Here is a 13,007-nt window from a genome sequence, read left to right on the forward strand (position 1 = left end):
TCAAATTAAGGATATTTTTCGAAAAGCTTTTTGTATATATGCAAGGTGTTGTTGTAGTTTCCTCACCTCTTGTCAACATAATAACGTTAGTAAAGCAAATCCCTTTACAACAATCTAAAACAGGAAATTGTTCTCATTGTACATTTTAAGTACAAAAACAGAAAATTTTATTGCAAATTTTACTGAGGAATTGGAAAGCAGTGGGTAATAAGCCAATGCAACAATAGTTGGGTTTGTATGTTTGTAAAGAATAGAAGAGGAAAATGGTAGATTGACCAGGGAAGTAAGACGAGGCCCACTTGTGGTGTTTATTCCTCTGTCAGTTAAGTGAGCGTATCATATAAAAATAGCATAAAGCATATAATCATAATTAACATGCTTCTAATAAGATATTCTCCAACTGTTGCAAATAAAGTCATCTTTATATGACTGTAACAATTGTGTACATAAAAGGCATGATCAAACTAGTAAAATGAAACAACAGTAAACTTTTAAATTAAAGAATAAAATTTTTCAGCATCTGAATGAGAAAAGTGTCTCTGGCTCAGTGAAGTTATTCTTTCCAATGGATTACACAATTTGCAGAATCATGAGCTCTTGCCAGCTTATTTCATCTTTCCAGGGAGATAAATTGTTGCTGGTAGAATTTTCAACAATAATCCCTGAGGTACCAAGCCATTGTTATTATTCATAGCTTGTATTCTATAAGTAAAATATATTCAATAAAATACAAGCATAAAACTTCAGCAACATAAATTGGCATGTGTATGACATCTTCAGCAAACAATGCCTTGGAGAAGTGAAAATCTACTAATCTATTAGGGTACGACCACTAAACATGTGCCTTATATAAATATGGTCACAGTAAATGGTAGGTAATGATCAGAACAGAAGGAATATCAAAAATATCAAACCACTCTGCTATGTTACAGGGAATGCAGTTTATCTTTCTTTCATGCGCAACACTCATTACAGCAGTTCCTGGGGCCTGTCTCCTTGCCTTGCCTCATGGTGTTATCATGGCATGAGCCATGATTAGCAACCCTCAGACAACAAGAATGCTACTTAGAGAGAGAGAGAAATCCAAATTAAAATAACTTCAGTTAGCTGTGTGACAGGTAAATCTGCAAGAATGACTTTGTTCTGTTGATTTCAAAAGGGGATAGTGAGGGAGGAGGAAATAACAAAATAAGATGTTAGGTCAAACTCCTCCCCATTATTTACACAAATAGTTTATGTCAAAATTCAAATCCAGGGTTCCAAACCTTTTGCTGCAACAGTACCTTGCCCTTTGATTCCAAATGGAGGAACAAATTCTTTGAGTTTCGACCATCTCTTATAGGTGTTATCAAGAAACATTGGTGCTGGTTTTGAGAATCTGAAACACAAAACAGAAGAAAAAAATCAAAACTGCAACAATGATTAAATACTTTCTGATGTACTATTTGCATTACCGCAGTACAGCTTATATCAAAACAAGATTTGTAAGACTGCAGTTTTTTTAATGCACTCCAGTCTTGGTGCTGAAAGCTGACTCCACCACAAAAAGGTTAAAAATAATAACCGACAGCATGCATAATTATTATGAATGGCTGAATCAAGCTCAGTTCAAAAATTGGCTGCTGTATTTGCCAACTAAGCATTGTAACACTTCAGAAATAATTAACCAGTTGTGAAGAACTTTGGAATGTTCTGAAAACATAAACAGTTTATAAAGAAAACACTTGCATTTGTGTTTTGGTTTCTGATGTAATTTTAATCAATAAATTAAATTTTAATTTTGTAACACATTACTAATATCTATGTAACACATCTGTAATAACTAGCAGGTGAACAACAATGACACGTGCTGGCTCAGCCACATTTATCAGACCTCTGGAGGCTGACAGTTTGGCAGGGCTTTGGAAGAGGTGAGCAGAAACGGAAAGCTCAGTTGGCCAAGAAGAGGGTCCAACAAAAACAGAAGCCAATAAATTGTGCACCTTCTCAGTCCACTGTCTTCTTCTGCAGAAAAATGCAGCACAGGCTGCTATACCAGAGTGGGGCTCCTGAGCCACACCAATTTGACTGCAGCGGCGGAAACTATCGTCTTATGAGACGGAAGGCTTTCAAAGCATTGGTGCATTTACACAAGATTGGTGATGGGCAAGGTTAGCTATGATGGGGCAACATCGGAACTCAGATCCACAGTGGGGTCAAACAGGGTTGTGTTTTGGCACTGAAAGTCTTTGGCATATTGCCTTTGCTGCTGTCATATGCTATCAGATCATCTACAAAGGGTGTCTACTTACATACCAGAACTGATTGAAAGCTGTTCAATCTTGCTCGACTGAGATTCAAGATAAAGGTACACCAATGCTTCATCAGGATATTGCTCTATGCTAACGATGCCACACTAGCATTCCATACTAAGGAACACCTTTAGCAGCAAATAAGCAGACTCTTTCATACCTGGTTTGACCATCAGCATCATGAAGAAAAATGTTATGGTCCAGGATATTGCCATGCCACCATCTATCAGCACTGAATGTGGTGCTAGAGATTGTTGATAGCTTCACAAATCTAGGCTTTACAATCACTAGTAAGCTGTCACTTGATGCTGAAATCCATGTACGTATTGCAAAAGCTGCAGCTGTCCAATCTGAGTGAGAGTGTAGGATAACAGTAACCTAGCTGAGAACATCAAACTGCGAGTCTACCAAGCCTGTATCCTCAGTGACTCCTCTAAGGTGGTGAGATCTGGGCAACATATGCTAGGCAGGAGAAGAGGCTGAACAGTTTCCACTTTTGCTGCCTCAGACTTATCCTCGGCATCTCTTGGCAGGACAGGTCACTAGTTCAGAGGTCCTGGAGCACTCCAATTCCATCAGCATTCACTCATTGCTAAGCCAACGAACTCTGCACTGGCTTGACCACGTTCATCAGATGGATGATGGCCATATACCCAAAGGCCATCGGTACAGTGAATCAGCCACTGGATCACAACCTCCGAGGTGTCCATACCTCCCCTGCAAGTGAGATATGAACATGGCGGACAATGACACTGACAACTGGGAGACAGTCACTGGCAGCCATGACCTTCCGAGGCTGACTGTTTGGAAAGACTTTGGAAGAGGCAAGCAGATACAAAAAACTCAGCTGGCCACGAAGAGGGCCCAGAGAAGACAAAGGCCAGCAAATCATTCACCTTCTCAGCCCACTGTCTTTCTCTGCAGCAAATGCAGCAGAGATTGCTGTTACGACTATAGCCAATGTTATTAGCTGAGCAAGCCAAATCCCAGAGGGAAACTTGTCCTACTGATCATAACTTTTTTTTTTGTATTTTGAGAGTATGGGGAAAAATACTGATTCCAGAAATTTAGAATCCTAGTAACACTTTTAGGATTTTAAAATTAAAAGATTATTAACAAGAAGGAAAAAAAAACTTAAGCACACAAGATTAAAGTTAAAACAGTCTTATAAAACATTTCCCAAAAAGCCTACTTGACAACAGCTCACTTATAGATTTTTAACCATAAAAATCCAGTAATATTATGCAAGGCAAAGCAGCTGTCACTTTAGTAAAGGTATACCACGCGACTTCTCACTCTCTTTCATTCTGCTGTGCAAGTCCCAGAAAGAAAGGTTCAGAAACAGACTACTTTCTGAAAACAGAGACTTCTCTGGTTTGAAACTGGATGGCTGCTTCAAATTCACAACCTCTAAGCACAGAGCTGGTCTTAGGACATCTCCCCCCACACAGCCAATATAGAATGCTTTATTAACTGCTCTCTCAACATGCCCTGCCATCTTCAATGACTTATGTACCTATAAACTGAGGTCCCTCTGTTCCTACACCTCGCTAGAGTTTCTCCCTTTATTTTATACCGTCTCTCCATATTCTTCCCGCTGGAGTGAACTTCATCTGCCACTTGTCTGCCCAATCCACCAACATCCTTTTTAAGTTCAAGACTATCCTCATCAGAGTTGAGAACATTTCCAAACTTTGCATCATCTGCAAATTTTGAAATCATGTTCTGACCACCTCAGTCCTGATTTTTTTATTATTCACTGGCTTGGCCAGCATTTATTGCCCATCCCTAATTGCTCTTATTTAGAGGGCATCTAAGAGAAAACCACATTGCTGTGCCTCTGGAGTCACATGTAGGCCAGGCCAGGTATGGACAACAGATTTCCTTCCCTAAAGGACATCAGTGAATCAGATGGGTTTTTACAACAATCGGCTATGGTTTTGTGGTCATCTTCAGACTTTTAATGCCAGATTTTCATTGAATTCAAATTTCACCATTTGCCGTGATAGGATTCGACCCGGGTCCCCAGAGCGTTATCTTGGGTCTCTTGGGTCTGTTGGCGATGCCACCGCCTCCCCAGTAGTCCAGGTCATTAATATATATCAGGAAGAGCAAAGATCCCAACACTGACCCCTAGGGAACACCACTACAGACCTTCCTCCAATCTGAAAAACAACCATTTATCATTACCCTCTGTTTCCTGTCATTCATCCAATTTCTTATCCAAGTGCCTACTTTCCCTTTTATTCCATGAGCTAAAATTCTGCTCACAAGTTTGTTGTGTGGCATGTGTGAAATGCATTTTGAAAATCCATATATACCTTAGCAACAGCATTGCCTTGTCAGCCTTCTCTGTTGCCTCCTCAAAAAACTCCAGCAAGTTAGCTAAACATGATTTTCTCTTAATAAATCCATGCTGGCTTTCCTTAATTATCCTGCCCTTGTCTAAGTGACGATTGATTTTGTCCCGAACTATAGTTTCCCTACTACTGAAGTCAAACTGACCGGTCTGTAGTTGCCTGCTTTATCCTTGCACCCATTTTTGAACAAGGGAGTAACATTAACAATTTTCCAGTCCTCTGGCACCACTCCTATATCTAAAGAGGACTGGAAGATTACTACTAGTGCCTCTGCAATTTCCACTCTCACTTCCCTCAGTACCCTTGGATGCATCTCATCCAGTCCTGGTACCTTATTTATTTTACGTAAAGATAGCCTTTCTAACACCTGCTCCTTCTCAACTGTAAACTCTTCGTGTACCAGTTGCCTCCTCTCTCACCTCAGCCTGGGTAGCATCTTCTTTCTTTGTAAGGACAGGTGCAAAGTACTCGCTTGATACCTCTGCTATTTCTCCTGCCCCAACATGCAAGTCCCCTTTATTATCCCTAATCGGCCCTACTCTCTCTCTCTTTTACCATCCTTTTATTATTTACAGCTCAACTAAACATCTTTCCTTAAATATCCTTTTCCCCTTTGATCTTAGACTCCATTGTCCTAAGCACCTCTTTGAACTCAATTTTTCCAAAATATAAAAATCTTTCATGTCTTCCTTTTTCCTCCATTTTTGGGTAAAATAAAAATTTAATAACTTTCCCTTGTTTACCTATGAAACCTTTGTAAGTTGTAAAAGTCCCTTGTCACTTCTAAACTCTCTTTGAAATTGAACAGCTGAAAAGTCAAGTCCTTATCTATCACCTAATACAAATTTTAAAAGCCAACCTATTTACTCGTACATTCAACTTTACCATAGCCTCTCATTACAAATGCATGCATCTATCCCTGCTCCAATAGACAAGCTGTCTTTACTAACCTTCCCCCAGTTTATTTACACACATTCACAGCCTTCTTTACATATTCCCAAAAATCTTTTTTAAAAAAATCTATCTTCACACTGCCATGCCAGAGTAGGGCTCCTGAGCCATACCAGGCAATGCTTAACAGAAAGTTCACCACCGCAGCACAAATCATTGTCTTACGAGATGGAGGGCTGCCATGAATGTATTCATTAATATAAATCAGCTTCACTTTGTAGTTTCCCAAGATGGAAGAGTTCAACTTTGTTTCATTCCAGAGCCAGGCTCCAAGCCATTCCAAAACAAAAACAAAAATACCTGGAAAAACTCAGCAGGTCTGGCAGCATCTGCGGAGAGGTGCATAGTTAACGTTTCGAGTCCGAATGACCCTTCAACAGAACTAAGTAAAAATAGAAAAGAGGTGAAATATAAGCTTGTTTGGGGGGAGGGGTGGGGGGGGGGGTGGGCAGGGGGGAGGTAGAGCTGGATAGAGGGCCAGTGATAGGTGGAGAAAGCCAAAAGATGTCACAGACAAAAGGACAAAGAGGTGTTGAAGGTGGTGATATTATCTGAGGAATGTGCTAATTAAGGGTAGAAAGCAGGACAAGCAAGGTACGGACAGCCCTAGTGGGGGTGGGGTGGCGTGATGGAATCAAAAAAGGCTAAAAGGTAGAGATAAAACAATGCACGGAAATACATTTAAAAATAATGGAAATAGGTGGGAAAAGAAAAATCTATATAACTTATTGGAAGAAAAGGAGGGGGGGAAATCAGAAAGGGGGTGGGGATGGAGGAGAGTGTTCATTATCTAAAATTGTTGAACTCAGTATTCAGTCCAAAAGGCTGTAAAGTGCTTAGTCGGAAGATCAGGTGCTGTTCCACCAGTTTGTGTTGAGCTTCACTGGAACAATGCAGCAAGCCAAGGACGGACATGTGGACGTGAGAGCAGGGTGGAGTGTTGAAATGGCAAGCGACAGGGAGGTCTGGGTCATGCTTGTGGACAGACCGAAGGTGTTCCGCAAAGCGGTCACCCAGTCTGCGTTTGGTCTCTCCAATGTAGAGGAAACCGCATTGGGAGCAACGAATGCAGTAGACTAAATTAAGGAAAGTGCAAGTGAAATGCTGCTTCACTTGAAAGGAGTATTTGGGCCCTTGGACAGTGAGGAGAGGGGAAGTAAAGGGGCAAGTGTTGCACCTTCTGCGGTTGCATGGGAAGGTACCATGGGAGGGGGTTGAGGTGTACGGGGTGATGGAGGAATGGACCAGGGTGTCCTGGAGGGAACGATCCCTGCAGAATGCCGCCGAGGGGGTGAAGGGAAGTTGTGTTTGGTGGTGGCATCATGCTGGAGTTGGCGGAAATGGTGGAGGATGAACCTTTGAATGTGGAGGCTGGTGGGGTGTTAAGTGAGGACGAGGGGGACCCTAACATGTTTCTGGGAGGGAGAGGAAGGTGTGAGGGTGGATGTGTGCGAGATGGGCCGGACATGGTTAAGGGCCCTGTCAACCAAAGTGGGTGGAAAACCTCGGTTAAGGAAGAAGAAGGACATGTCAGAGGAACTGTTTTTGAGGCGACGGTTGGGGCCAGGGAACTGTAAATTGTTGATATGATGTAGGGTATCAGAAGAATCACAAACGTAGGTGGGAAGGGACTGGACAAGGGGAGAGAGAATCGAGTCAAGATAGCAAGAACTGAATTCCATGGGACAGGAACAGACTGATAGTCCTGTTTGTGGATTTTGGGTAGGAGATAGAAGCGGGCCGTCCAAGGTTGGGAGACTATCAGGTTGGAAGCTGTGGAAGGAAGATCTCCAGAGGAGATGAGGTCAGTAACAGTCCTGGAAACTATGGCTTGATGTTCAGTGGTGGGGTCATAGTCCAAGGGGAGGTAGGAGGAAGTGTCTACAAGTTGACGCTCAGCCTCTGCGAGGTAGGGGTCAGTGCACCAGACAACAACAGCACCACCCTTGTCAGCGGGTTGGATGACAATGTCAGGGTTGGACCTGAGAGAACAGAGTGCAGTAAGTTCAGAGAGAGACAGGTTAGAGTGGGTGAGAGGAGCAGAGAAATTGAGACGACTAATGTCACACCGACAGTTCTCAATGAAAAGATTAAGAGAAGGTAAGAATCCAGAGGGAGGGGTCCAGGTGGAAGGAGAATATTGGGGGTGGGTAAAGGATCTGTTGAACGGGGAGAGGACTCCTGCCCAAAGAAGTGAGTACGGAGACGAAGGCGGCAGAAGAAGAGTTCAGCATTGTGCCGAGCTCAAAATTCATTGAGATGATGGCGTAAGGGTATGAAATTAAGTCCTTTGTTGAGCGCTGAACATTCAGCGTTGGAGAGGGGAAGGTCAGAAGGTATGGTGAATACACGGCCGGGACTGAGATTGGAAGATGGGATTGGAACAGAGGGACAGGCGGGGTGGAGGGTCCTGGATGGGTGTTGGTGTTGATGAGTTGTTGGAGCTTGCGTTCCTTTGCACCTAAAAGAGACAAAGTTTCTTGTTGAGGTGTCGAATGAGACGAAGAATAAAATGAAACTGGGGGGACGCACAGCTTTGAAAAAGGGTGCGGTGGTATTGCCATTCCAGACTTGCACTAAAACATTTTAGGATAGGTACACCTTGATCATGAATTTAAAGAGAAAGGATTTGATATAAATACTGTTCAAAAGCAGTCCTATTACAAAGCAGATATATCTAGTTCCAAAAAATGATGAGAAAGATGTATTACTTTCCAGTATATCAGTTGGTTACCTAGATGGCATTTGTTTTGTTTCATTGGAGGCTCTAAAAGTGTTGTACTGCATTTCCACAACACTTTACAATAAGGTGAGCTCAGCAGCAAAGACAACAGAGCCTCCATTTCCCAACCAGAGTTGTCCTTGCAGAACTGTCTTTGTTTATGGGCAGCAACCAAGCACCTAGGTTAGACATGCGCACTCAATTATAACAAAAGACCTTAAGTTAAAATTGTAGATATCAAACAACAGTGTGCCACCCTCCTGCCAAGCTGGGGCTTGAAGTTAATGGCCGGAATTTTATCAGCCCTCTGAAGATAGGTTAGAAGGCAGGAGGGCTGATAAAAAGGCAGTAGAAATCAACGGGGGAGAATGGCATATTCACAGAAGTGAGAAAAGCAGCAGCATGGCTACCCACCAGCATCGGGACTGGCCCCCACAGAACGGGTAGACTGGCAGATATATAGAGGTGGCCTCCCAGCAAGCTGCTGGGAGCGGGGAGCCTTCCTTTATGACCAAAGAAAGATGGGGAGATAAGCTGTAAGGAAGTCATTAAGAGGCTGCAAAGAGATGTAGACAGGTTAAAATGAGAGGGCAATAAGGTGGTGGATAGAGTAAAAGATGAGAAAGTGTGAAGCTATTCATTGAGGGAGGAGGAATAAAATAGCAAGATTTTTTTAGAAGGCTGGAAATTTGTAAATGTTAGTAAATGAGAGACTTGGGTGTACTCGTACAAGGAACACAGAAGTTAGCATGCAGGTTACAGCATGCAATTAAGAAAAGCAAATGGAGTGTTGGCCTTTATTGCAAGAGAATTGGAGAACAAAGAAATCTTGCTACAATTGCAAGGGTGGGGGGGTTGTGCTTTAGTGAAACCATACCCTAGAGTACTGTGTGAAATTTGGTCTCCCTATCTAAGAATATACCTGCATTGGAGGCAGTACAGTGAAGGTTCACTCGATTGGTCCCTGGGTTGAGATGGTTGTCCTATGATGAGAGGCAGAGTAAATTGGGTCTATATTCGCTCGAGTTTAGAAGAATGAGGTGATCGTATTGAAACAATCAAGATTGTGAAGGCAACTGACACAGCAGACACTCAGAGGTCATTTCCCCTGGTTGGGGAATCGAGAACAAGGGGGCACTGTTTCAGGATAAGAGGCTGATCATTTAAGACTGAGATGAGGGGCAATTTCTTCATTCCAAGGGTTATGAATGTTTGGAATTCTCTAGCCCAGAGGGTTGTGGATGCCCTATTATTGATTATAGTTAATGCTGAGATAGATTTTAGGTCTCTCCAGGAATCTGGGAAGCGGGCAGAAAAGTGGAGTTGAAGCCCAAAATCAGCCATGATCATAATGAATGGCAGGGGAGGCTCGAAGGGCTATGTGGTCATCTCTCATCCCTATTTCTTATATTCTTAACAACATGATTACACTTGAGGGAGCACCATGACAATCCCAGAAATAATGTGAGGCCATGAGACCTATGCAACTGCATGTGGCTTGAGGTAGTCAGGGTTCTTAAGCTTATCTGGTGATAGAACACCTAATCCCTTGGGAAAACCTGATGAGCAATGTAGCAGATTGCTGAGCGCAATCAGTGCCTTTAACTGACAGCTAACAAAACTAAAAGCATTCATGTCTCAGACCTTTACAGCAATTTTTATTTCTGTAGAAATTCACACCCTAATGGTCTAATGAGGAAAGCGGTATTATTGCAAGAAAATTGGAGAAAAAAGAAGTCTTGCTGCAATTGTAGGGGTTTGCTTTGGTGCTAAATCATAAAGACGAGAGTTCCAAATTAAATTCCTACTACGCACTGAGTTAGCTAATATCTTGGAGAGCTGTGGGGTAGTAGGGGATTACAGAGGTAGCAAGTGGCAAGGCCATGGAGGTATTTGAAATCAAAGATAAGAATTTTAAAATCATGGCTAATTGGGAGCCACCGTAGGCCAGCAAGTACAGGAATGCTGGGTGATCAGGAGTTTGTGCGAGTTAGGGCATAAACAGCAGAGTTTTGGATAACCTCAAGTTTATGGAGGGTAGAACACGGAATGCCAGCCAGGAGTGCCTTGGAATAGTCAAGTCTAGAGTACTGATGAGCACATCAGCAGCAGATAAGCTAAGGTGTGGCAGAGTCAGACGATGTTACAGCAGTGGAAATAGGCGGTCTTAGTGATGGCACGAATAAGCCATTGGAAGTTCATCTCTGCATCAAGTTATACCAAAGTTGCCGACAGCTGAGTTTAGCCTCAATCAAAAGAATGGAATCGATGACTAGGGGCAGCATTTTCCCCTCATCGGGCGGGCGCGATAGGCAGGCCCGGGAACGGTTGCGACACCGACCGCCGCCCGTGATCAGGCTCAAACTGCAATTTCACGCTGCCTGCCCAATTAATGGCCAGCCAGCGTGAAAGGTGTGTTAAGATCCTCAGTGCTGCCGGTGAGAAGGAGTGCAAGCGCTGAAGTGAGCGCATGTGCGGTGGGAGCACGCACCGAAAGCTCCCTGAAGGCACAGAGCTGTCTCAGGGAGGTGAAGAATTTTAAGTACAAAACTAAACTTTTTACAAATGATAAAAACATGTCCCCACATGTGACTCAGTTACATGAAGAGGAACATGTAAAAAAGGATGTTACAAAATTTTTATTGCTTTTTTAGTAACTGTTGGAAACCTCATCCCACCTGTGGATGAGGTTTCGTGAAAAATGCGAAGGCCACCTGGCCTATTTGCCTGCCTGCCAACCAAACGGTTGAGCAGGCAGCAAAAAATACAACTTATTTGCTTGCTTAAGGCCTTAATAGGCCTCTTAACTGTTGGCGGGCATGCTGCCACCTCTCACACCTGCCGGCTGAAAGGTCATGAGAGTGTGTGATGACGTCGGGATGCCCTATCATGACACACTATTTCACTTCGGTTTGGGTCGGGCGCATACCCACCCACGGGACGAAAAATTCTGCCCTAGGCAACAGGGTCCACTGAAAATGGGCTCAGCCTTCCCAATAATTGGAGGAAATTTCAGGCCTGGATGTGGTATGAGCAGTTTGACAAATTAGAGAAAGTGGAAGTGTTGAAAAAGGTATGGTTGAGCCATCTTTCCTCTAAATTTTCTTTTTACTGGTTGGGCTAAAATCTCCAGGGGGATAATTTTCCAGTCGGGTGAGCAGGGATGGGGCCTGCTCGCCAATGCGTAAAACGACGGGCGGTGACGTTGGGTGGGCGTCTCGACGTCGCCACGAGTCATTTAGATTGTCAGTTCAGCAGGCGCGCCACCGAACTGTCAAATGCCTATTAAGGCCATTAAGAAAGTAAGTAAAGTTGTTAAGAATGCTGCCTGTCCAACCTTAAGGTTGGCGGCAGGCGAAGAGCCCAGGTGGCCTTCACATTTTTCATGAAACCTCATCCACGGGTGGGATGAGGTTTCATGTAGGGTTTATTAATTAAATAAAAAATTTTGGAAAAATTAATGGACATGTCCCAGCTTATGTGACAGTTTCACATGGGACATGTCCTTAAAAATTTTTTTTCTTTAATTAAATTTTTCATAAATTAAACTAATCGCCTTGAGGCACCTCAATGCCTCAGGGAGATTTCAATGCTAGACCCAGACTCAGGGAAATCCACCCCCCACCCCCGCATAGGGAGAGCACAGCACTTCCGGGTGTGCATCATGCTGGGCGGGCCTTAATTGGCTTGCCCACGTAAAATGGCAGCATTCAGCCGATCGGGGGCACCGGTTGGGTTCACATTCACTCCCGCCTGCCCCCGCTCAACCACCCCAACGGGGGAAAATGCAGCCCCATGTATATGATGGCATCAAGGAGTCTTCAGCAAAGCTGAAGTTAATGGAAATCAGGAAGAAAATTTTCCACAGTACTTACTGTTACAATTATGAGGTTTATAAGATCATTATATTTTGGGACTTTATCTTTAAAGTTAGGATAAATAAAGGGGGTTATGAAGTCTGCCCGGCAGTAATCCTGGGTGGTTTAATTGTTAGAGATCAAAGGAAGGCGTAGATAGTTTTACTGAGAAGAAGGTGCAAGGTATTTTTGCTTGCAGACATATGGCAGCAGTCTCTGTGTTTGCAATGAGTAGACTCTTGAGTCTTCCAAAATCCTAGAAAGGTATAGCTGGTATTGGGTTGTAAACAGTTGTGATGCACTTCTAAGTTCACTTCTAAGATGAAAGGGAGTTCGGATCAACGACAGATAATTAACATTGCTACTTGGATGCAAGGTTAATGTGTTTCAGGTTTCCATGGGGAAGAGGGCAGAGGTAGCCATTTTTGAAATCAGGTTACAGTCTTCCCTAAAAATCAATGAATAACACAGGCAGACAGCAGAGGTTTTGTGAGGTCAGCAGAAAGAGGAGGCTTCTTTGCCTTGCAAGCTATCACAGTCGATGCAGGAGAGAGAGATAATCTCTAGTAGAAGAGATGCATCCTGCAACTATCTAAGGATTCTGGGAGATTCATCCTGGCATAGCCATGGAGAAGAAGAATCACCAGAAAAAGCTTTACCACTGGTGGTGGATTTAAGAAACTTTCTGAAAACTGAGGAAAATGCCTGAAGACAGTCACTCGAAGTTATTACTCGCGAAACAGGGAAACCTATTGGAAGCTGGCAGCAACTGCGACTGTTTGCTAAAGGGACTGTAATTCCATGGAGAGAGCAAATAGGTCATTAG

The 13,007-nt window shown here is 43.2% G+C and overlaps 1 protein-coding gene across 1 annotated transcript in view; it reads right to left on the reverse strand.

The window, feature by feature from the left end:
- Positions 1-13,007, reverse strand: part of LOC121289276 (CMP-N-acetylneuraminate-beta-1,4-galactoside alpha-2,3-sialyltransferase-like) — a 651,606-nt gene that overhangs the window by 245,830 nt on the left and 392,769 nt on the right. Inside the window, exon 5 of the mRNA XM_041208545.1 lies at positions 1,284-1,378. Within this exon, the coding sequence (XP_041064479.1) occupies positions 1,284-1,378 (95 nt within the window). The remainder of the gene's footprint in view (positions 1-1,283; positions 1,379-13,007) is intronic.

The sequence above is a fragment of the Carcharodon carcharias genome, chromosome 16 (genome assembly GCF_017639515.1).
Source record: "Carcharodon carcharias isolate sCarCar2 chromosome 16, sCarCar2.pri, whole genome shotgun sequence".
NCBI lineage: Eukaryota > Metazoa > Chordata > Chondrichthyes > Lamniformes > Lamnidae > Carcharodon > Carcharodon carcharias.